The sequence below is a fragment of the Cantharellus anzutake genome (assembly GCF_015039405.1).
Source record: "Cantharellus anzutake strain C23 chromosome Unknown EI90scaffold_77, whole genome shotgun sequence".
Taxonomy (NCBI): domain Eukaryota; kingdom Fungi; phylum Basidiomycota; class Agaricomycetes; order Cantharellales; family Hydnaceae; genus Cantharellus; species Cantharellus anzutake.
Window position 1 is genome coordinate 174,093 of NW_024067027.1, and position 24,801 is coordinate 198,893.

The following is a 24,801-nucleotide window of genomic DNA, read 5'->3' on the forward strand; positions in this document are numbered from 1 at the left end:
TTTTGGGTGATAATAGTTGGTTAGGTTGTTATTATATACATGTCACGTGATAATATACTGTACAGAGGCCATAAGAGGCTAAAAATGGGAATTTCCCATTTCCATAACAGAGTAGGCGGACAGATCTGGGACAGTTCCAGACCCGGGAGAGATGGTAAGAGTGTCATATCCGTGCATACCCAACCCCGACCCGACTTCCGGACCTCCACCTTCCTCACCTCCGGAGTCATAACCTACCGCTGCCATTCCGATACTCACCTTCGGTCCTGGCAACACACCTCCTCCTTACCTCTCACCACCCTCCTACTACTCCGCTCCCCCTTCACAACACCTCCACCCTCCCGTTATCCTCCTACGCTTCCCCCGTCCGCTCCAATACTCACCTTCGGACCTGACTACTCTCCTTTCCGCCACTCCTTCTCCCCTTACCTGTCCCCTCTCTCCTCCCTCCGTTACTCCTCCGCCACCCTTCCGCCAAGTTACGACCGTCCACCGCTGTTCCGTACTTCGCACTCGGACACCGCTCGTACCTTACTCCGAGCCTCCGTCATAGTCCCTACCTCGGACTTTGACTCCACCTTGGCCTTAGTCCATTGCATTGGTGACCTCATACTACGTAAACACCATTGCCAATATTCCTTGGACTTCCAACCCCGCCTCCGTAACCTCCGTAAGCTCCGCAACCCCCGAGCTTCGCAGACCGCCTTCGGCACTCTCGCCGCCTGTAATGTATTCCTCACGTTTCCCCTTCATCCCTATTTGGACTACTGCTTCTTTCTATTCTAGCCAGTTAGTCATCATCCCCACTTCCCCTCATCCTCCTGCCCCTCTGGGCCTCGCCCTCCCTACCTCCTTTCGGACGTATCACAGGTCTTGCCCTATGACCTTCGGTACCGCTCCGCTCCTTCTACCCTTTGTTCCCGTTCGGACGTCTTCGCTCCGATTCGGTTACCCTTTGTTTTCCTTGTGCTTTTGCCCCTTCCATTATATATATCGGCGCTTGTACATACTCGTTTTGGTTTAGTCCGAAATCGACCTGAAATGCCCCCAAGAGACTTCCTGCTCACCTACTGTGAAATTAAGGACCAAATGGACAAACAGCAATGGCACAGTGCTCCGCTTGAGTCGCTGAGGCCAAGGTCCCTCCACGCTAAGTCTCCGATTCCACTCCGGAGTCGTCCGTTTCCGCCCGTTCTAACAAAGAGCCTGGGATGGCTCAGGAGTGGGTGAACCAGGCAGCACTTCAGTGAGCTGATGGCCAGCAGCTGATCTGCTATCAATCTGGCCCAAACCCAGTGATGAGACAGGTATAGACACCATCTCTTTTCACCCAGAGTGAGAAAGAGTAGGGGTTAGAACCCCTACATCCTTAGACCGAGTTGGGGCCTCAGTGCAAGTTGACACTGAGGGCCTACAACCAGAAAAGGCTGATGAGCCATTGTCAAGGCACACCCACCTCACCCGCCTCCACCTGGGCCTGCCTCACCCGGTTCCCCTTCTCCCACCCTGCACCCCTCCTTCATACCCCTTCCCCCTCTATCCCTCTCCCACTTCCACTTCTATTTCCATTTCTATTTCTATTTCTATTTCTACTTCACACGGACGACCTTTCCCCTATATCCATGTATTATTGACCCACCCGCGATGCACACACGACGTGCCTAGCCCCGGACGACCCCGGACGGCTCTAGGGTGCAACCTAGTGCACGCGCATGCAGCATACACCCTTGGGATCCCCCATGGGGACACCCGGGTGACTGCGGCTGTATGCAGGGTGATGTGGCGGACCTCATGTGACCCAAGCCGCATGTATATAAACACACCTGGGGTGGGAACCGAAGAAGTAACCTTCTTCTCAACATTCCCACTTCAGGTAAGTAGCATAGTTCCCCTTTTAATAATAACTCAACATTCCCACTTCAGTCTAAGTGGCCAGGGATCGCCATCCCACATCGGGGCTGCCAGTACGCACGCCCGATCCACCCCCTGTGAGGTCCTCAGCACCGGACGCTACGCCCGGACCGCCTCGACCGCGGACGCGACCCTGACAGCCATCCATCTGAGCTGGAAATGACACAGGACATGTTTCCTGTATCGTTCCTACGTGTATGGATGGTGTCAAAAACCCCGTTGGTTATGGAAGAAGGGGTGAATGCGTGAGTCCGAATGCAGGCGGGGGCTCAACTAGAGGGGGGTCCGAGGGCTCCGGTGATGAACCGAAGCTTCTCAGGGAGCCCGGTTCTGCTGGATGGTACAAGAGGCTCTAAGAAGGACGCGGCCTCAGCGACTCGGAGGGAGCGCTGTGCCTCCGTTACGTCTCTGTTAGTCCTTGTATTTCTTATGTCTGAGGTGTCTTGTAGAACAGAGACAGGAATCACTCAGAGGGACTTTGGGTGGCATTTTAGTCGAGATTAGAACTGAGGAACTACAGGTTCTAATCTACGTGTATTTATAAAAGTGGATGGGGAGGACTTTAGTCAAAGCCCGAAATGACAAAACGGGGAAAACACCGAAAGGTACCGAATGATACCGAGAGGTACCGAAAGGTTCCGAACGATATCTAAAACGGGGAACCGAGGTGTCGGGCCAAGGAGGGCGGAGTTGGAGGCCGGAAAATGAATGGGGAAGACAAATGGGGAAGGGGGGTTAGCCGACTGAATGGTAGTAAGAAGGTAGTCGTGCTAAGAATGGAAGATGACTAATAAGTGATAGCGTGAAGGAGATCACCGAAGGATACGGTTAGCTCCGAAAGCGGAGTTGCGTGTCCGAAGGATGTTGGGTGACTCCAATAAATGAAGTGGGCGAGGGAATGGTTTAAGGGCATGTCACGGGATGTCGGAGGTCCGTCAGGATATCGGAACAAATCCGGGGTCTCCGAATGTTCCGACTCGGGACCGAGGTTCCGGGATGGGAGTAGCCAAGGTTCGGTGTGCCGCAACCCGACCGGAGCTGAGACAGCCAGGAGGGAAGGTGATTTGGAGAGTGGGGAGGCATGGTGTAGGGGATGGTGAAGTTGTTAGGAAGGTGTGATGTGGTGGGAGTGTGCGGGGTCGGGATTCCGGGATATGACAGATGGAGGTAGTTGCACAGGAGCAGTGTGTCATATCCATGCATATCCGATCCCGACCTGACTCCCGGACCTCCTTAACCACCACCTCTGGAGTCCTACCCTACCGCTGTCCATTCTGATATTCACCTTTGGTCCTGACACCACACCTCCTCTCACCCCCCATGCCACCCCCACTCCTCCGTCCCTCTCCTGTCCTATCTCCATCCACTCCGATACCCACCTCGGACCGAACACCACTCCTCTCGCCACCCTCCTCCTACTCCTCCTCCCACTCCTCCGTTCCCTCCTCACAACACCTCCACCCTTCCATCATCCTCCTACTCTTCTCCCGTCTGCTCCAATACTCACCTTCAGACCTGACAACTCTCCTCTCCACCACTCTTCCCTCTTTCCTCCCATTCCCCAACTTCCTCCCCACAACACCTCCACCCTTCCGTCACCCTCCTACTCTTCTCCTGTCCACTCCGATACTCACCTTCGGACCTGACACCTTTCCTCTCCTCCACACCTTTCCTCCTTCCTCCTTCCTCTCTCTTCCCTCTGGCCCTCTTCCATTGACCCCCCACCAAGTTACGACCTTCCGCTGCTGTCCCGTACTTCGTACTCGGACACCACTCATACCTTTGCTCCGAGCCTCCATCATAGCTCCTACCTCGGACTTTGACTCCACCTTGGCCTTAGTCCATTGCATTGGTGACCTCATACTATGCAAACACCATTGCCAATATTCCTCGGACTTTCAACCCCACCTCCGTAACCTCTGTAACCTCCGCAACCTCTGAGCTCCATGGATCATCTTCGGCACTTTCGCCGCTTGTAATGTATCTCTCATGTTTTCCCCTCATCCCTATTTGGACTGCTGCTTCTTCCCATTCTAGCCAGTTAGTCATCATCCCCACTTCCCCTCATCCTCCTGCCCCTCTGGGCCTCGCCCTCCTTACCTCCTTTCGGATGTACCACAGGTTCTGCCTTATGACCTTTGGTACCACTCCGCTTCTGTCTTCCCTTTGTTCCCATTCAGACACCTTCGTTCCGATTCGGATCCCCTTTGTTCCCTTGTGCTTTCTGTCATATCCGTGCATACCCGACCCTGACCCGACTTCCGGACCTCCACCCTCTTCACCTCCGGAGTCATACCCTACCGCTGCCGTTCCGATACTCACCTCCGGTCCTGGCAACACACCTCCTTCTACCCCCCATGCCACCTCTGCTCCTCCTTCCCTCTCCTCCCCTATCTCCATCCGCTCCGATACTCACCTCGGACTGAACACCGCCCCTCTTGCCACCCTCCTACTACTCCTCCTCCTCCTACTCCGCTCCTCCTTCACAACACCTCCACCCTCCCGTCACCCTCCTACGCTTCCCCCGTCCACTCCGATACTCACCTTCGGACCTGACAACTCTCCTTTCCACCACTCCTTCTCCCTTACCTTTCCCCTCTCTCCTCCCTCTGGTACTCCTCCGCCACCCTCCCACCAAGTTGCGACCTTCCACCACTGTCCCGTACTTTGTACTCGGACACCGCTCATACCTTTGCTCCGAGCCTCCATCATAGCCCCTACCTCGGACTTTGACTCCACCTCAGTCTTAGTCCATTGCATTGGTGACCTCATACTACGTAAACACCATTGCCAATATCCCTCGGACTTTCAACCCCGCCTCCGTAACCTCCGTAAGCTCCACAACCCCCAAGCTTTGCGGATCGCCTTCGGCACTTTCGCCACTTGTAATGTATCTCTCGCGTTTTCCCCTCATCCCTATTTGGACTACTGCTTCTTCCCATTCTAGCCAGTTAGTCATCATCCCCACTTCTCCTCATCCTCCTGCCCCTCTGGGCCTCACCCTCCCTACCTCCTTTCGGATGTATCACAGGTCCTGCCTTATGACCTTCAGTACCGCTCCACTTCTTCTACCCTTTGTTCCTGTTCGGACGTCTTCGTTCCGATTCGGTTTCCCTTTGTTTCCTTGTGCTTTTGCCCCCTCCATTATATATATCGGCACTTGTACATACTCATTTTGGTTCAGTCCGAAATCGGCCTGAAATGCCCCCTAGAGACTTCCTGCTCACCTACTGTGAAATTAAGGACCAAATGGACAAACAGCAATGGCACAGCGCTCCGCTTGAGTCACTGAGGCCAAGGTCCCTCCTTGCTAAGTCTCCAATTCCCCTCCAGAATCATCCACCCTCGCCTAGTTCTAACACAGTGGTAGGAACCACTGGGTGCTGTGACCCCAAAAAGCTCAAAGCACACGGGTGCCCCATGAACTGGCACTCAGCTTGGACTGGTAAGTGATGTTCCCCACTTGAAACCGGTGGGGGAGCGGTCACAGGAACTGTCTCTGACCTCTCAGAACGAGAGGAACAGGCTGGGACTGGAGATCTGGCAGTTCCAGAGAAAATCGACATGTGGGGCACATCAATGAGCTGGCACTCAGCAGAAGCTGAGCTGCCCTCATTCTGGCATGGAAGACAGTTGAGTAAACTGTCTTAGACCTCTCAGAACCAGAGGAGATGGTATGGGCTGGGGATTTAACCAGCCCAGAAAAATACAAAGCGTGGGGCACTTCAGACAGCAGGCACTCAGCAGATGCTGAGATGTCCTTATTCCAATGTGACACCGGTTGGAAGACGGTTGAATGGACCATCGTTGACCTCTCAGAGTGAGAGGGAAGCTCAGGAGGTGGGAGGGGCGGAAGTTGGCAAGCCTTTGGAAAGAAGGCATGCCAATGATGCACCCAGTTTGGAAAAATATCTTTTCAAGCAACCTCGAAACTCTTCAGAGGTCATTGAAGGCCCTAGCAGCCTGTGCAGATCTTCGAAAGTTGGTGGAGATCTGCTGCCAGGTTGCCACTGAGTGGTGTGTAGGTGCATGTCTGGGATCATCCATGCACAGTTTGAGGAACATGACGCAACAGTGCCTAATGCGGACCTATCGGTCACCTCAGTACACCTTATTGGGGCAGGCAGAGGTGTGTAAGAGACCCAGGAAGGTCTCCCAGACGCATCAGAAGCACTGATCTGATTAAGATCGGCTGGATCGGTCATGGAATCATACGTGCTTTCGCATGCAGATCTGGCCTTATGCAGGCCAGTGGGAAAACCTGCCACCCTTCTAGACTCCATGTCATAGAAGGCAGATTGACCAGCTACTGCTGGTTTTGTTGGCATCTTGGCCCATGAGGGAGCCAACACTTTGCACAAGTGATCAGCACACACGATTAGCATGTGCGGCGACGCCTGTGAGAACATAGCCTAAAAAGTGTAAGGTCGGTGTAGGTGCTGACCTTGTATCTCCTCACTCCTCAAGTCCATCAAAGATATGAGCTTGAATAGAGCTATATTTCAATGAGGTAGAGGAAAGGAGTGTAACTCCATTCATCATACCCCACATCATTTATATATGTAATTACATGTGTTGTATGTTGTTGATAGCGGGGCATTCCTTACAGGCAGGTATGCCCTGACAGTGGCATTGGATTGGGCTAGACTATTACAGGCCTTGGTGGCTTGCTCAAGCACCCTAGAGAGGGAGGTGGTGTCCACATCCTTTGGGGTGGGTGTACATGTGTCAGGGCACACTGCCGCCGCCGCCGCCGCCACCACCTCCTTTTCCTTTTGTCTCATCCTCTCATTCTCTCTTCTTTCCTTCTTCTCTTTTTCTATCTTTATACAGACGACCTCTCTTTCTTTCCTACCCTTGTAGCACGGATGCGTCTGATGCTGAGCACCCTGTAGGGGCACCGCAACGCCGGATGTGCCGTGCACTTTTACTTGTACTTCCCCTCCAACACTCAGGATCGACTGCGGAACCACCCGCGGTAACCCGGCTTCGTCCGAGGGTGATGTGGCAACCCCACGTGACCCATTCACACATGTATATAAACTAAGCCGAAGCAGGACCGAAGAAGTAACCTTCTTCTCATTTCCCGCTTCAGGCAAGTACCCTAGTTTAGTCTGGCTTCCCACCCTAATAACAATACATTTCCCGCTTCAGCCTAAGAAGCCACACAGGGACGCAAGCCCAAGTAAGGGCTATCCACTATATGGTCTCACCGCCCCGCTGCCGTCTGGGCCGCTAGCGCCGAGCGTTACGCCGCTACCTCTGCCTTCCTCAAGCCGTCCCTGACAGCAGAAGAAGGTTTCAACCTAATCTCCCCCACCTCCTCCAGCATGGTGACCGAAGAGCAGTACCAGGACCTGCTGACTAGGTTCCAGGAACTGCAGGCCATCCTCAAAAGCCACGTCCAGAACCCACTGGCTCCGCCTGCGCCCGCACCCACACCTACGCTTAAGCCCAAAGCACCCAAGGTTGCCCCCCCCACCGCCTTTGCCGGAGCGAGCGAGGACCTCGACCGCTTCAAAGCGGAATGCAGAATCTACTTCCATGTCCGCGCCATGGAGTTCCCCGACACCCTATCCCAAATCCTTTTCGTCCTGTCATACATGAAAGGAGGAGCTGCAGGAGCATGGGCAACACAGCACACAATCACGCTGTTGACGGCAGGATCCCCCGCGACCACCATGGACGAGTTCATGGCAGAGCTGGACGCCATGTTTCAAGACCCCAACCGGGAAGCCACCGCCCGGCAGAAGCTCGCCGCTTTACGGCAAGGCACTGACTCCGTGGATAAAATCATCCAGGAGTTCGAGATCCACGGTCCCACTTCGCAGCTAGGTGACGTAGGGCTGGTAGACCGCTTCGAACAAGCGATCAACACCCGGCTACGTGAGAGCATCTACCATCTGCGCCCCATGCCAGGAACCTGGGCAGAATGGAAACGAGAGGCTACCCTCCTCGACAACCAATGGCGGTGCTTCCAGGCGACTCAACCCCAACCCCCCCTGTTCAAGTCGCCCTTCCCCCCTGCCAGACCGCTGCCGTCACCCTCTCAGACCCTCCCGTGCCCGCCACCAGGGCCATCGCCGCGACCTGCTGCGGCCCCTACCACCCCCACGACTACAGCCCCACTGCCTCAGCCGATGGACCTCAACCGCTCAAGGGCAGACCAACGATGGGGGCTATGCCACAACTGCAATGCCCCTGGGCACTTCGCACGAGACTGCCCCCTCCCAAAGGTCCGCCAAGTGCACCGCATGCACCCGGAAGACCTTCGAGCACTCGCAGAAGGGCTGAAGAGCCAACTGATGGGGACACCTGAGGGGAACGAGGAGGAGAGGGAGGAAGGGAACCCCCCTGCGGATTTTCAAGAAGGCGACCGGTGAGGGATGCGTCCCGGCCGCCTGCAAGCAATGATACCCAGTGTAAATACAGAGATATGCGCAAGTCTGCGCTGCTGTCCAAATTCCACCGGGTGATTGCTAAGAAACAGAGGAAAATCGCACCCTCGACCAGAAAGAGCACCAAAGCTGCTAGCCTGCCCTCTGAGGTAGCCGTCTCCCCACCTGCCATCTACGTGCTTGCCAAGCAATCCCCCCGCTCCCTCAATATGAAAGTGAAGGTGACCGCCCTACCGTCCCTCACCGCAGTCACCGTGTCAGCGCTGTAAGTGGGCTAGGGATCTAACCCACTAGGAAAACAGGAAAGGACGGGGACTGGATTGGTATCCAACAGGTCAGGAAAAAGGGGTAATGGTAATGGTGATCCGGTGTGTTACGGTGCGTGGTGTACTCTAATCAATCTCTTACCCCACCTCTCTGGGTGACACTAAGGTGAGGACTGATCTAGAGGTCTTCTTACTGATGTTCTTCGTCGTAATACTCCCTACTAGCTTGGGAGGGGCAAACTCGGTGGTTTCTAATCCAAGGGGAAAAGTAGATACATCCTCATGTACAGGTATATATGAGAAATGATCAAATAAAAATGATAAAAATATCCGATGTGCCCCATGTGCTTAGGTGGGTCATATGGGCAACAAACAATATCGGAAAAAAGAAGGGAAAACAATAATCAAGAAAACAATAAAGCAATAAATGATTTCCAGCCAAAAAAATACCCAACTCTATCCATCGCCAATGAACTTCCGCTAATCATGGATCCTAATACTCCTAAATGACGCGTTTCCAACGGTACCAATATCGTCCAAATCGGTGCAGTGGTTGCTGAGATAAGTGAAATCCAGTCTGAGTGTGGCCGCACTGCTGGGTGGGCGTGGGAATTTGGTCTGTGGGGACTGGGAATGTGTCTGAAAAAATAGGGAAAAATCATGGAAGGGTAGGAATAGTATATGAGGATGTGTACGACGTGTTTAGTGAAGTGCAGATGTGCAGGGGTGGGGAAATCGCGATATTCGGTTCGTTTGTGCAGTACCAGCTGTGCCTGCCTACAGCACTGCTAGACTCTGGCACGACCAGGAACTTTGTGAACCCAGACTTCATCCGGAAGCACGGGCTCGAGACGACCCCACTCCCCCAACCCATCCCAGTTCGCAACGTGGACGGGACGCCTAACGAGAATGGAGCCATCACAGAGGAACTGGAGGCCTTGTTGACATTTGGCCAACATACGGAGCGCACCCGCTGAAGGAGAGAACGAAGGAAGGTCAGTTGGGAGGTTCAAACGAGACCACCACCAAGCTGTTCCCTGGTTCTTTAGTTAGGATGGGGAAGTGTACTAATGTTATTTATTGTAAATAAAGTACCAATCTGAGTGTTTTGGCTAATTCTATTTTTATGGGTTAGTTTTAAAGTTCCTGGGAATTGACTTACAGATAAACCGAGCCCTGTGGAGCTGTTTCTTTATTGGAATTTATTAATTTGTCTAGGTGTAATTCTGTGTAGCATTGTTTAATTTGGATTTGAATTTGAATTTAATCTTCTACTTGGTGAAGTTTCAAAGGTTCTATTCAGTTAATGAATTTGGATTGTGTCTGGAGTGTCCCTTGAGTTTGTTTTATTTTTGTCTTATTTTATTGCTTGTTTTAACAGTAGCAAAATAACTGTTTTGTGTTTACACTTTGAAATCTGGAGTGTTAATGTTACAAAAATGGGGCTGGAAGCGCCCATTTTCGTCCGTTCTGGCGCAGGAATAGGGAAGGGGGTTGGACATAATGGTTTACAGGTGGTTTCACAGATGGTTTGACATGTGGTGTAACAGAAGTTAGCACAGCGGGTTTTTGGTTAATTGTTGATTGATTTTCTATATTCCTATATAAATCACATGATACAGAACCCATAAGAGTCTAAAATGGGAAATTCCCATTTCCATAACAGTTAACCAGCTCTCCTGTTGAAATATCTACTTAATATTTCTCTCCTTAATTGCTGCCTTTTACTGCAGTGGCAATCATAACTGTATATCACTTTTTCGCACTGGAGTGACAACCAGAAATGCTTGAGAAAAATAATACTCTATTTTCTTACTTCTCTGAGGGGGGCAAAAAGTCGCAGAAAGGGTCTCCCTTTTATACTCCTTGGGTCGCTGTTAGAATGGGCGGATTCGGACGACTCCGGAATGGAATCGGAGACTTAGCATGGAAGGACCTCAGCCTCAGCGACTCAGGCGGAGCGCTGTGCCATTGCTGGTTGTCCTAGGGGTCCCTAATTTCGGATCTAGCAGAGGGAAAGTCTCTTGGGGGGAATTCATGTCGATTTTGGACTGAGGTTACAAGTTACTAGGTACATTGTATATAAGGAGGGGTCCGGAATCAAAAGGAACAAGGGTAGGACGAAAGGAGACAAAGGGAGATGGAAAGAGGAACAACACCGAGGGTCAAGTGTTTGACTCAATGGTGTTTCCCAAAGGAGGAATGAAGGGCCAAAGCCCAAGGAGGAAGGAAGGAGGTTGGGAGTGGGGAATGGCTAGCTGACTGAATAGAAAGGAAGCAGCAGCCCAAATAGGAATGAGGGAGAATAGCGGAATTGAAATGGACAATGCAATAGTTGCAAGGTCCGGAGTAAGTCCGGAAAGTCCGAACTCGGAGGTTAAACTCCGGAATATTGGCAAACATAATTAAATGGAATGAGCTAACCAATACAATGGGTATAAGTGGAGGTGGGGTCAAAGTCCGAGGTCGGAGCTAAGACCGGAGGTTCCGGAGACAGAGACGCAAACGGGATTCCAGAGCGGAGGTCCGGAGTCGGGAGCATAGGTTTTGCATACTCGTCTGGAAGGTGTCGAGGTTGGGGTCGGACCCGGAATGTTCCGGAGTCGGACCGAAGGTGGTGTCCGAGCCGGAGGTGGGATAACCTCTTGGGAGTCGGCAAGGAGAAAGTGATGGAAGGGAAGTAGGGCTCCGGAAGTCGGAGTTTGGAGTTCCAGGAGCCCGGAGCGGAGGTTGGGATTGTATGGATATGACATTGTCTATGACTAGGTTTTTGGGTGATACTTGACTTGGACTGACAAGCAATCCCTGACACTGAATGCACATTTCAATCTGTGGGTATGGCTCAGATTCTTGGATTGGGTATGGAGTTTATTTACTGCAACAAATAGATCATTGCCTGAACTAAACACTTTGCATACAAATGAAGATGGCATATATTTGAAATTGCAGTACGGTTTGTTAGAGGGTTCCCCTCAAACTGGATGGCCGAGCTTGCAGCGCCTTAACAATTGTAGCCTGGTTGTTTTGAAGCCACGGGTTCGATTCCCACTGTGTAAATCTTTTTGTCTGTATTCCAACCTGGGCCAGAATACTTATATGAAGGCATGGATTCGGTTCTATTTTTTTCCGATGTTCCTAATTTACTGGCATTGTGCATAAAAAATTCCCACTGCAACCAGATGGGAATGCAAAAACCAAAAAACAAAAAAAAACAAACAAGATTTACCCCTAGTGGGAATCGAACCCATGGCTTCAAAATGAAAACCCCAAGTTAACACTCCACCATCTGAACCGCAACACCCAACACTCTTATTGCATGCGAAGTAATATATAAGTGGCTAAACCCAACAACGGCTTGGGTGCCGACCTCATACCAAAGTAACCGGTTTACGTGTCTAGATTTTTCCTGCTCACATGGGCCCCAGACTCCGGCAAATGCTCAAACCCGGACTTGGGTTTATCCCCGTGTAGCATGTGACTTTTGTATTGAAAGCAAAGCGTGACTTCTACATTTGTAATACAAAATTTGAATCCGGACCTGAGTATGTCGATCAAGTCAGACAAGTCAGACATATAATTCATGAACCCGTGACAAGTATATTATTTTTCGGTGGCTCATTCCATACTCAGGTTTGGATCCGGATCCGAGATACACAACAAGTGATTGATCGCGAATGAATGGGCTGCCTTGCGTGTCATTGCTTCCGTGGAGCAAATTGCATAAAAGGGATCCTTGAGACGGCGGTGAGCCATGATCCATGTGCGATATGACGAGTGGAGCCTGCGGCATCGTATTACTATTCTTGGGTCCCTCGCATGCTTATGCACAACTCAACTGGTGCTAGTCATATACCTAGCTCGCTTAAGGTCTTTCCACACATCACGCTGGGATCCCTAACATCAGGCACTACGCCCAGCATCTCGGGCCGAAAAACTGCTCAATCGGAAACTTGTGTGGTCATGGAATCTAGCAATTCATCACCACCAGCTGTACTGCAAGGTCCCCCCCCCCTCTGGAGTGCTCCACAGCATCTGAAGGTTTCTGGGACGTGAGTATGTTACGGTTACACCAAGGGGCCATATTTTGGCCCTCAGGTAATTTCCAACAAATACAAGGAATCACTGTGCACATCCTGCATTTTTTGGACTGGGCTATACGAAATGTCATGAATGATCCCATGAACACTCGCTATTTTTTCCTCAGTGAACTGAATTAAGTTAACAGCGCTTCGGTGCGATCGACAGGTGTTCGATCACCATAAGACCAAATAATGAATCGCATGTATTAAGCGCAAGTCATGAAGGAACACAAGATCACCAAATTTTATTGTACAAGCACTCAAAGATTCCATGTGGCATAGAATCTCCAAACACTGAAGTCGATAGTAACACAGGCAAGGACGCACATAGAATCAGTCAACGATTTATGGACACACTAGATCAAGCAGAGAGAAGAAAGACACCTACGCCCAAAAAAAAAAAGCCATGAAACGGAACTCCTACACTAGGGCCCCACCACTGGAAATGACAGCGCGGCGAGGGACGAGGTGATATCCCATACTCCAAGCCAGTCCTCTAAGCCAGTCCACGGCATCCTCGTCCCAATTCGCACCATTGCCCAAAGTTCCGGCACGAGTCTCATGTAGAGAGGCATCTAATTGTGGGTATGGCGCTGTAGAAAGTCCAGCGCCTCCATAATTGACAGCGACATGTGAGTTGTCTGACATCTGAGGAAGATTCCAATTCTCGCCATAAGATACCGTCTCGTGGTTGAGAGTTGTTGGCTGGGGCACCAAGTCAGAGCAAATGGCACCATCCAGTGGAATGGTTGCTTCAGGATTGGGGATGTGGGCGGAATACGGGAGGGAACTAACATGCAAGAAGGTGGCTTCGTCGACGGTTCTGACATATCCAGATGAACCCAAGGTAGACGATGAGGCCTCTGAATTAATGACCGGCATGTGTCCGAGATCATTTGTCGGCGGAATAGCGGCAAACACCTCAAAGGCTGAAACAGTGTTTTCCCATTCATGAGTTCCGTTTGGCGGAGCAGCCGTTGGGGAAAAGATAGGGGTCGTTGCGGGGATCCTTGGGTCAGCTACAGGCAGAGTTGCTGTATCCCTGAGGTTCGATTGCAAATTTGAAAGCGTCTTTGGGAGCAGTGCTATTGAGGTGGAATGAGTTCTGCATGGGACGACAACACACAGAAAATAGGGGCCGTCACGTACCTATACGCCCAGGATCACCGGAAGCCGAAGCCTTTACCTCCTCCAGACACTCCCGAGCCTCGGTCGATTTCTATGGGGTTGGTCTCAACCTTCGTTCACCACACGAGCGATCACTGCAATGGTGAGAACGCACTCTGACGGCATTGGGAATCTTGATTATGCAGGACATGCACTCAACGCGCAAGCGTTGACATGCAGTACAGGATAAGTGATTCGGGAGCTGGACGCATCTCTGGAAAAAGTTGTGAAGTTAGACAAGGAACGTTTGCGCCGGAGTTGGCCGAGTATGCAAGAATAGCGTGACGTCTGGGTAGTGGTGATAAAGCAGAATTATTTTGGCCAGTCAAGAATACGCCTTTAGCGTCTTCCATATCGAGCCCAATCTGGCGAAGCCGTCGTGTGTTGCTCCAAGTTGAGCATGAGCGAGGCTGAGTTAAGTAGGACTGTTGTCCCGGTGAAAGTGAAAGGAGAATTGTCCGTGCGATGGATTATTGAAGAACCTTGAAGAACACACCTTTCCTTTCAGTCGACAGACAAAACAGCGCGAAGGCATGGAGTCGAGGTGGTTCGGGGGGCTTGGAGAAGTAAGGGATCCATCCTCCAAGGTTTTCTACTGATCCCAGCAATTCAAAACCACCGCATGTATGACCTATTTTCTGTCTTGCGCGAGGTGGATCATCTGGATCCATTCATTATGTCCATGGTATGCCTCCATGTCATACATTTCATGCTCAATTCATTCTGACCAGTCATGTACTTCAGTTCACAACCCGTAGATAGGGATATGAACTACTAGAGTGCTTGCGCTTCGCGCTTCGCAGAACTCTGCACTGCCCACTTATTCCGTTCTCATCATGTTGTCATATTGCAACCATCAATGAAATTCAATCATCTTTCTCGCAACAACACGATACAGGGAAAGACATTCAAGAAAATCTAAAAAAAAATGGATGCCACGGCAGCGAGTGAAGGCCATACATGGCAGCCTTCAGATACGATGGTACTGATCAAACTGAAACGATACCGTGGAAAGCTGAGCCATATTCAACTTGGTAAAGATGCAGCCACATAGACCACCTATAACCTCGCAGAATAAGAGGAACCGGTTGAGCCTCAGAGCCAAGAGGCCCATAAACAGGAGGAAGCGCAGGGCGCTTCTGAGAGTCAGCTCTCAGCATAAGCTAAGAACACCAGTGAAAACGGGTAGGAATACAGTCACTGGGACCGTGTCTAGCCTTCTGGAATGAAAGGGAAAGAAGTAAGGGCCATACCCTCGATGTACCCAGGATCTGGCCAAGCGCAGGCGCATCCAGAACTCAGCTCTCAGCTGAGCTTAATACCGGGGTAAAACCAGTGGAGAGATGGTCGCATAGACCATCTGAAACCTCTCGGAATGAGTGGAAAAAAGAGTGAGGGCTTGGAATCTGAAACAACCCTGGATGCGACGAAGCGCAGGGCGCTTCCTGAGCTCAAAGAGTTATAATACTGGTGCAAAACCAGTGGAGAGATGGTCACCTAGACCATCTCCAGCCTCGCAGACTGAGAGGAAAGCAGATTCGCTTTCCATAGGGAAAACCCAGAAAAGGAAAGAAGGAAGGAAGCGCAGGGTGCTTCCAGAAACAGCAGCGGCTCCTTGGGCTAAGGAGCCAATAAATTATAGATAGATGGTCAGATAGACCATCAGAAACCTCTCGGCATGAGAGGACTGCTGCCAATGACTGGCAGCAAAGCCCCACTACATTTGTCTTGGACTAACCTGTACATTAAATACAACAATTGCCGTCCATTCATTTAAGTGACGTAGCAAGCCAGATGTTAACCCAAAAGTCTTCTGTATTCTACATTCGCAACGTCCAGCCTTGACTCGGGCAAGAACAGCATCACATGAGACCTATGTCGCACACAGCTTAGCGCAGTGTACAGCTGCCCATGCGCAAAGACATCCTCTCTACAATCAAACAGTACTCGATCAAGAGTGAGTCCTTGGCAATTATTGAACGTCGCGGAGTAAGCCAATTTCAGTGGAGACTGTTTCCATCGGACTGTGCATTTCGCATAGTTGGGTTTAAAGTCGAAGTGAAGTTCTGGAACAGGAGGACAAATGGGGAGCGGAAAATAAAAGAGAGAAGGGACAGGCGAGATGACGTAAAAGAAAGCATGTAAACAACCCGAAAGGGAAGATGATGACAAATTTTCAGCGTCGCCAATTGCGTAATATCGGGAGTGGTTAGTGACTCTGTGTGCAGAGTAATATTCAATGTCAACTTATTCCATGCCACAAATTTCAACGGACTTTTCCTACAAGTAAGAAACCATACCTTGGTTCAGAGCAGTGCGTGAACTGACTGCTAGCAGCAACTTGCCAACCCCATCTGGGTCCTAAATGTCGCGCACTGGAAGGGCTGTAGCCTAGCCTGTCACATGGAGCATCAGCAGCTTGAGCGGCTCTTCAGGTGCAGTGAATCAGCACGACAACCCCACCAGGAAACTGCGAACACACAACAAAAATTCCAACACCTCATCCTAACCATTACCAATCTGGCAAAAAAACTCAAAAAGATAAAATCAGGGAAAATGAACTCAAAAATCAAAAAACTCACAAGTAGACATGATCGGATCATAACAAACCTCGACCCCCATGACCAAACAAAACTCCAGACCAGCCAAAAAAGAATCCAAAGCCTATTGGAGAAAATCAACGAAATAGGAAAACACCGATATGACAAAATAAAAGCACATACCAAAGCAAACAAATGCCTTCTTGTGGAATCAATCAACAAGTACTGGTGCCACTGGGGTAATGAAACAAAACCAAGAGACATGATAACGCTGGAGAGAAATTCCGACCCTCCATCCTACACCTCCAACCCCAACGAGATGACAGAAATAGCCGCAACTCACTACAACTCCATCCAACAGAAAGACCTTGAAACCCCAAACCACATCAGAGAAAGACACATTGGCACAATGCTCGAAAACATAACAAAACTCACCGATGGAGAAGCAAGGAGTCTAGAACAACCCCTCAACTGCGACGACATCGGCAGAGCACTAAGACAATCCCCAAACAAGAAGGCCCCGGGCCTAAATGGCATACCAACAGAACTATACAAGAAGTTAGACAACAGATGGAGATCCAGAACACCCAACGAAAAAGGAAGACTCGACATAGTAAACCTCATCCTCAAAATCGCAAACGACATTGAAGAAAAGGGCATCTTGACTCCAGAAATACTGGAAGGGTGGATATGCCCAATCTATAAAAAGAAAGACAAAAGATCAATAATAAACTACAGACCAGTGACCATACTTAATGTGGAATACAAAATCCTAACAACTGCACTAATGAACAACCTACAACCCATAGCCCAAAGCTCATAAACAAGTGCCAAGCAGCCTTCATGAAGAACAGAAGCATCTTCGACCAAATAGACCTAGTGAACAGAATGATTGACCTATGTGAAATAATCAGCCAAGATGGGGCCATAATCGCCCTCGACCAAGAGAAAGCTTACGACCGGATTAGGCATGACTACCCATGGAGAACGCTCCATGCAATGAACATCCCAGACAGCCTCACGAAAACCATCAGAGCACTGTACAGCGAAGCCAACATGAGAGTCATCCTAAATGGCCATCTAGTGACAAATTCCAAATCACAAGAGGAGTAAGGCAAGGTGACCCACTCTCATGCCTACTCTTCAACATCGCAATAGAACCACTATCCAGCACTATCCACAACACCCCAAACCTCAAAGGCCTCAAAATCCCAATGCCCACAATCACCGAAAGGGCAATCTTAGCCCTATTTGCAGATGATGCAGCCGTATTCCTATTGAAAGATGACAGCATCGATGACCTACACCACATACTCACAAATGGTGCATAGCGTCCAGTGCTAAATTCAACCAAGACAAGTCAGTCATTATCCCAGTGGGATCAACAGAATACAGAGATAACCTAGCAACCCACCGCATAATCAACAAAAACCACCCAACACCAATAAACAAGGAAACCCTCATCCTAAGAGATGGACAAACAACATGATACCTCAGCGCCCAATGCGGAAATAGCGCAAACAATGACACCCCCTGGCCAGACATCCTAAAAAAAATAAATAACAAACTCTCGGTATGGAGCAAAGCCTACCCAACCCTTGAAGGGAGAAAACTTATCACCCAAATGGTCATCGGAGGAATGACCCAATTCCATACCGTAGCCCAAGAAATGCTGAAACACATCGAGAAGAAACTAGACAGACTCACCAGAACATTTATATGGGACTCAGATGCCCCCCCCCACCAATAAAAACCACACTAATGATGAGCCCGATTGAAGAAGGAGGAAGAAACATCATCCACATCCCCTCAAGGAACAAAGCCATAGACGTAATAAAACTGAAAAGAATACTAGAAAACAAAAGCATCAGACCTCTCGCAAGCGCCGCAGCAGAAGCAATAAGTACCCTAGCCACCCCCTGGGACATCCTATCGAAAGAGGAACAAGACCCAAGCATCACCAACATATACACCCAGCGCCTGTTCATTAAAACCAGATACACTAATAGCCACCTCCCCAATGAAACAAAGTGAATCCTAAATACAAGCGCCAAATACAACCTAAGATTAGATGCCCCCTACTTCACAGACAACACGAAAATGAACCTACCTGCATGGCACCATATTGGGAAAAGGAATGATGCAACATACAGGGAAAGAGGCCCAGCCAAAAAGTGCCTAAGGAAAACCCACAACTGCTGTAAGACAGGAGACCTGGTCATACAAGCGAGTTACGCAGAAAGAAGAGACCACCAACCAAAAAATAAAAAATGCCCCAGCTCAAAATGCACCAACTACAGAGCACAAGGGTGCAGAAACCCAAACACCTGCTATACCACTGCCAAAAAAATACTAAGCAGCCTAAAACCTAAATTCAACCCATACGACCTCGAATCCCCGAGAACGCTGATAGAAGATGATGACAGAGAAAGCTCCAAAAGAAATGCCATAGGAAAACCGGACGAAATAGTGACTTTCGACAATAACCTATCAGAGAACAAGGACACCCTAGCAAACTTCAGGATATTCATCGGGAAAAACGTCCCTCTCCCCCAAGCCGGAGCTTGAAATACACCAGACAACCCCTAGACACAAAAGTATTTATGGATGGCTCCTGCACAAACAATGGAGAAGTAACGGCCAAGGCGGGATATTGGGTATGGTTCGGACTGAATGATCACCGCAACATTGGAGCTGCAGTAGATGAAAACCTAACCCAAACAAACAACATCGCAGAAATGTCAGCAATACTCCATGCCATTGAATCAACCCCGAGCAACACATGCCTCCACATAAAAACAGACTCTGAATGGTGCATTAAAACCCTAGGCCCAAACCTCCCCAAGTTAGAAGACCAAGACTACACAGGAAAAAAGAATGCCGACCTGATCAAGGAAGTCGTCAACCTCCTGAGAAGTAGAACAGCCATGACTACCCTCGAATGGATCAAAGGCCACTCTGGTATACAAGGGAACACTGAAGCAGACAAACTGGTGGCCCAAGGAGCTGTGAAAACCCCGGAGTCGAGAATCCCCACAACACCCAGAAACCTCCCACACTGCCCAAGAGGGGCCAGGCTCTGATTCCTCACCCAAGCTACAGCCCTGAAACTAATCAAAAGAGAAAAAAGGAGAAAAATGACCAACTCAATGTGCAACGCCACCATGGAAAACCTTGACAAAGTCAGACAAACACTAAGCGAACTAGGAAATGGAAAACCCAACAATGAGAAAATATGGCTCACAACCCTGAAAAACAAAAGAGACATACCAATGAACATCTGAAACTTCATATGGAAGGCGATTGTCACGGCCATGCATTCCGGCCCGTTAGCTGCCTGTCCTGATGCCGCCCGAGCCCGTTCCCGCTATGCGAGCGTGAGCGCGAGCCCCAACCTCAGCCCTATCCTCCCTGAGGACTCCCTGCTCACTTCCCCGCTTGCCCCTAGGCTCCCCTACACTTGGCCGACTCCCCTGCTGCTGCACCAACCTTCCCACCCTGAGTCCGCCTCTGGCACCGTGCCCAGCGCGACTCCCCTACCCCGCCCACTTGGCCCCTACAGGGCCGCTATCATCCCCGTGCCTGACTCCGGCCCAACTCCGAGTCCAGTGCCGCTATGATACCATTGCCGCTATCACGGCCCTACACTCTTTCCTTTATTTATCTGTTATTGTTTGTTTTGACCCTCGGTCATTGCCGGCCGCTATGCGGCCAACCCCGCTCCTTCTTCTTGTTTGCTTCCGGACCCTTCGGCCTCCGGCCCGGGTCCGCTTCCATTCATTTCTTCTTCCTATATATATCCTGTATGATACTTTATTGTACCTTAGCTCTAATATCGATGTGACCACGACCCCTAAGTCCTGACCCCAACAAGGCAACCCCAGTGAGTCCGAAATGAGGGCCAAGAGACAGCTAGGGGGCACAGCACTCCCTTTAGAGTTGCTGAGGCCAAATGCCCTACCCTCAGGCCTTGTCTGAGGCATCGCGGCCATCGCGGCCAATAGCGGCCCGCCTCGGCGACCTTCGGTGCCGACTCCGGATCAGTGTCTAACAGCGATCCACAATGGCCACAAAATCGGAGAATACTGGACAAAGATCCACAACTATGAACATAGAGGAATCTGGCTAAAATGCGACAAGATGGAAGACCTAAACCACATACTGTTCGAATGTACACACAACCAGAGCCAGACGATATGGAAGATAATCAAAGACCTATGCTCGAAAAAAGATATGAACTGGCCAATCAACATAAGCACCACACACATCATGGCTGCCCCTCTCTGGACGATAACGGAGGAAGACAGAAAAATAATGACCAGAAAAACCAGAGCCCTAAGGATCCTCCTACTGGAAGGGGCATGGCAGATATGGAAGCTAAGATGCCACAGAGTGATAAACAGCTCAGAGGAAAACACCATCGAAATATCAAAACACGAGGCACACAACACAATAAAGGCCGCCCTAAACGAAAGGCTGCAAAGCAAGAGAATCCTCACCAACAGCAAGAGATACAGTAAGAAGGCCTTACCAGAAAGTCTAGTCCTGGAAACCTGGAAAGACCTAGTAACCGCATCCGAAAACATCCCTGCTAACTGTGTTAGAATGCGGGGATTCGGACGACTCCGGAGTGGAATCGGAGACTTATCATGGAAGGACCTTGGCCTCAGCGACTCATGCGGAGCGCTGTGCCATTGCTGGTTGTCCTAGGGGTCCCTAATTTCGGATCTAGCAGAGGGAAAGTCTCTTGGGGGAATTCAAGTTGATTTCGGACTGAGGTTACAAGTTACTAGGTACATTGTATATAAGGAGGGGTCCGGAATCAAAAGGAACAAGGGTAGGACGAAAGGAGACAAAGGGAGATGGAAAGAGGAACAACACCGAGGGTCAAGTGTTTGACTCAATGGTGTTTCCCAAAGGAGGAATGAAGGGCCAAGGCCCAAGAAGGAAGGAAGGAGGATGGGAGTCGGGAATGGCTAGCTGACTGAATAGAAAGGAAGCAGCAGCCCAAATAGGAGTGAGGGAGAATAGCGGAATTGAAATGGACAATGCAATAGTTGCAAGTTCCGGAGTAAGTCCGGAAAGTCCGAACTCGGAGGTTAAACTCCGGAATATTGGCAAAGGTAATTAAATGGAATGAGCTAACCAATACAATGGGTATAAGCGGAGGTGGGGTCAAAGTCCGAGGTCGGAGCTAAGACCGGAGGTTCCGGAGATGAGACGTGAACGGGATACCGGAGCGGAGGTCCGGAGTTGGGAGCATAGGTTTTGTGTACTCGTCTGGAAAGTGTCGAGGTTGGGGTCGGACCCGGAATGTTCCGGAGTCGGACCGAAGGTGGTGTCCGAGCCGGAGGTGGGATAACCTCTTGGGAGTCGGCAAGGAGAAAGTGATGGAAGGGAAGTAGGGCTCCGGAAGTCGGAGTTCGGAGTTCCAGGAGCCCGGAGTGGAGGTCGGGATTGTATGGATATGACAAACTGGCTAAGTACCAGTGGGGTATTCCTGATCCCCCAGATCGGAGCGAGCCCCACACTCACGTGATGTACAGTGTGTAAACGCATTTCCCCACAGTGGAGTTACAGGTTTGGCTCGATACAACATCCCAATTTCACTCCCATCCCCAGGGGCACTCCCCCTAAATCACAAACCCCCAGGTAGAAATCTACCCAGCGAAAGCTATGGAGGGTTCCACCAAAAAAAAAAAAGTATTTTGCATTTTTCTCAATGATTTATTCGTCAATTCAGTCTCAAAATATATATTCTGGAAGCTATTCAAGGGGGCTATCCATCTGCATAAAGTGCATTGAGACCGTGGGAAACAGTGCTGACACCCCTTCAGACAGTGACCAGCATTGTGCACAGACATTGAGTTGGACAGCCACCATCAAAAGACTCGTGTCCAAAAAAGTATTTTGCGTTTTTCTCAATAATTTATTGGTCAATTCAGTCTCAAAATATATATTCTGGAAGCTATTCAAAGTGGCTATTCAACTATGTAAAGTGTGTTCAGACCATGGGAAACAGTCTTGACATCCCTCTAGACAGTGGTCAGGATGTGCACAGACCATGGGATGGATGAGTATGGCATTCCGGGACAATTTGCAACCATTGAATCAAACTAAATTAGGACATCTGAGGACGATTGCAACAAATGAATGAAACTGAATGGCCAGGATGTCCTAGGACGTTTATAGTGAAAAAGGCCTTTTAGGCCCCATGCAAACATCCTGAGATCCCCCCTATAAAGGCCCACATAGTGGTTGTCCAAGGTGGAACAGAGAAGGAATCACGATGGGGTGATTGGAGAGGAGGCACAACGGATTTGATAGACTACATATTGTACTTACACACAAACCTGACCACACACCCGACCACACAAACCCCCAGGATCTCACCAACCCAAACACACTCCCAGACATAAAACCATGTATACTCATGTACCCACGGTGTATTGCACGGGGATGGCCGCACTGCCACGTTAAATCGCGGCCGCGGGGTAACAAATCAGAGTACAACCACAACTCACAACCGGAAATAGAAAAAGTCAGCCAAGATAGTCAGAGGACACAGCCGAAGGCTCCCTGGCCTTGTTTAAGAAAATGGCGGTCGATCATTATTTATTTGCTGCCATTTTTGGACAGTTACATGACTCACATGGTCATTCGTCCAGAAATCCCGAGATAATTCAAAATTGGATTTCCCTATTTAGCTGTAGGATTTCAAGACGCCCGTCTGGCGTGACCTTAGTGTTCTAGGCTATTACTGGTAATATTAATTACCTCTGCATCAGCTCATCCTCCATTATTTAAGTCAAGCCCTCAAATCCCCCACTTCACTAGTCATCTGTATCAAAACACTTTCGACTTGATGCCTTCACGCTGTTTTGTCTGTCGACTAAGGGGAAAGGTATGTCTGAGTTGCGAACATCTATGGATATCTTGCCACCGATCCGGCGAGCCCGTCCGGGGTCATTACTCTTGCTCTGCTCATTTCCCTTAGAGCAGCTCAAATTGATTTTATTTGATTGGAGAGCCCAGCATGGAAGGCGCTAATGGCGTCACAGCCTAAGACGAGTGTTTCACATCCATGTCACACCTTTGGTGACGCAGCGCGACAAAAACATTTTCTCACCCATCTTTCCTTGGACTTATCCTAGGGATGTACTGAGTCCCTAGATTCCCGACCTTGCGACCCATGTAGCAGGATGTGTATTGAATGCATCGCCTGCCCAATGGCGATTCCTAGTGTTGTCAAGGTGTGCTTGTCCCTGTTGCGTCGATAGACTTCTTGATAAAGGAATGATTCCATAGAGATCGGCTAGGGCCCGGGAGTGTTTGCTTGAAGTTAAAAGGCTAGCTGAGCCTGGGCATACAGGGATTGGTTCGTGATAATGCCTCAAGAGATCGTTTGATATAATGCTCATCCCTGCCTTTGTATGTAGCACGTCTCCCAAAGACTCGCAAGCTTCTCCTAGACCTGCAGCCTATCCTTGGAGATTCGACGAATCAAAGCGCGACTGATGAAGGGAACCCTGCCGAGCCCACTGTCACCTTGGCGATCACAACCCCACATATACTTGGGAACCACGAGCCCTCCGGCTTACCCCATGCTTTGGCGTCTACTACTACAGCCTTCCCAGCGAACTACATTGGCACCGCATCAGCTGTTGACGAGCCGCCCAATGTATTTCTAATGGGGTCACCTGTGCGTGAAGCCAATGTCAATGAAGAATCGTTGGATCTCCGAGCACAAACCCTATTCCCTCCTTCTGACCATGATCTAGGGGGAGGATCTACTTCCATTGGCCCTACCCTGCCTGACATGATGCCGCCCTTCCCTCAATTTGTCCCCGACTCCGAAATGGCTTTCCCCCTTAACAATTTGAACCCTATGTTGTTGGGCACATTTCATCACGCCGCAATCCCCGATCAGACCGCCTGGTCTTCTAGGCCTGGTCCCTCTCACATAGTTGCTCCACTACCGGCCATTGTCGCACCCGAAATTCCTGATCGCTTACAGGACAGGCGGACAGAGAATGAGGGCGTTGTCTTTTGGCTTCAAGGCCTGGCTCAGAGGCTGGGATATCGCCTTGTCCCTTTCTAACTCGATGTGGGCAGTGGCAGATCAAGAGTGAACCCCACGCTAAGTTGATTCCCTGCCCTCGATTCGTCCCGAATGTTCGGAATTGCTGTGGTAACTTCGTTGGCTCCGTGGTGTGTGATTGGCTACGTATGACAAATGGTCTTCCGATTCGTGCTTTTTGTGTTCGTTTCACCTTTCTCGTGCGGTGTGTAGAATCGGTGACCTTTCTCGTTTGTTTCGTCGACCTGTAGTTCGTGTTCGTTCCTAATACATCTTTCCCCGAGGAACCCGAAAGATTCCCCCAATACGACAATCGTAAGTAAGCGCCAAAATCCTTCAGACGCTCAATTAAAGCCATGA

General features: G+C 50.0%; 1 protein-coding gene across 1 annotated transcript; it reads left to right on the forward strand.

The window, feature by feature from the left end:
• Positions 1 to 23,062: 23,062 nt before the first annotated feature.
• EI90DRAFT_2500769 (uncharacterized protein) lies at positions 23,063 to 24,391 on the forward strand. The gene is made up of 6 exons (XM_039053138.1): positions 23,063 to 23,124; positions 23,199 to 23,265; positions 23,516 to 23,614; positions 23,670 to 23,739; positions 23,801 to 24,063; positions 24,143 to 24,391. The coding sequence occupies exons 2-6, from the start codon at positions 23,227 to 23,229 to the stop codon at positions 24,182 to 24,184; spliced, it is 513 nt and encodes a 170-aa protein (XP_038910698.1). The 5' UTR covers positions 23,063 to 23,124; positions 23,199 to 23,226; the 3' UTR covers positions 24,185 to 24,391.
• The last annotated feature ends 410 nt before the right edge of the window (positions 24,392 to 24,801 follow it).

Excerpts from the sequence above, each read along its gene's own strand:
- EI90DRAFT_2500769 (XM_039053138.1), top strand. The coding sequence starts at position 23,227 with ATGCCTTCACGCTGTTTTGTCTGTCGACTAAGGGGAAAG. Across the intron at positions 23,266-23,515 it reads TCTGTCGACTAAGGGGAAAG|GGATGTACTGAGTCCCTAGA; the intron begins GTATGTCTGAGT and ends GACTTATCCTAG. Across the intron at positions 23,615-23,669 it reads CGATTCCTAGTGTTGTCAAG|AGATCGGCTAGGGCCCGGGA; the intron begins GTGTGCTTGTCC and ends ATGATTCCATAG.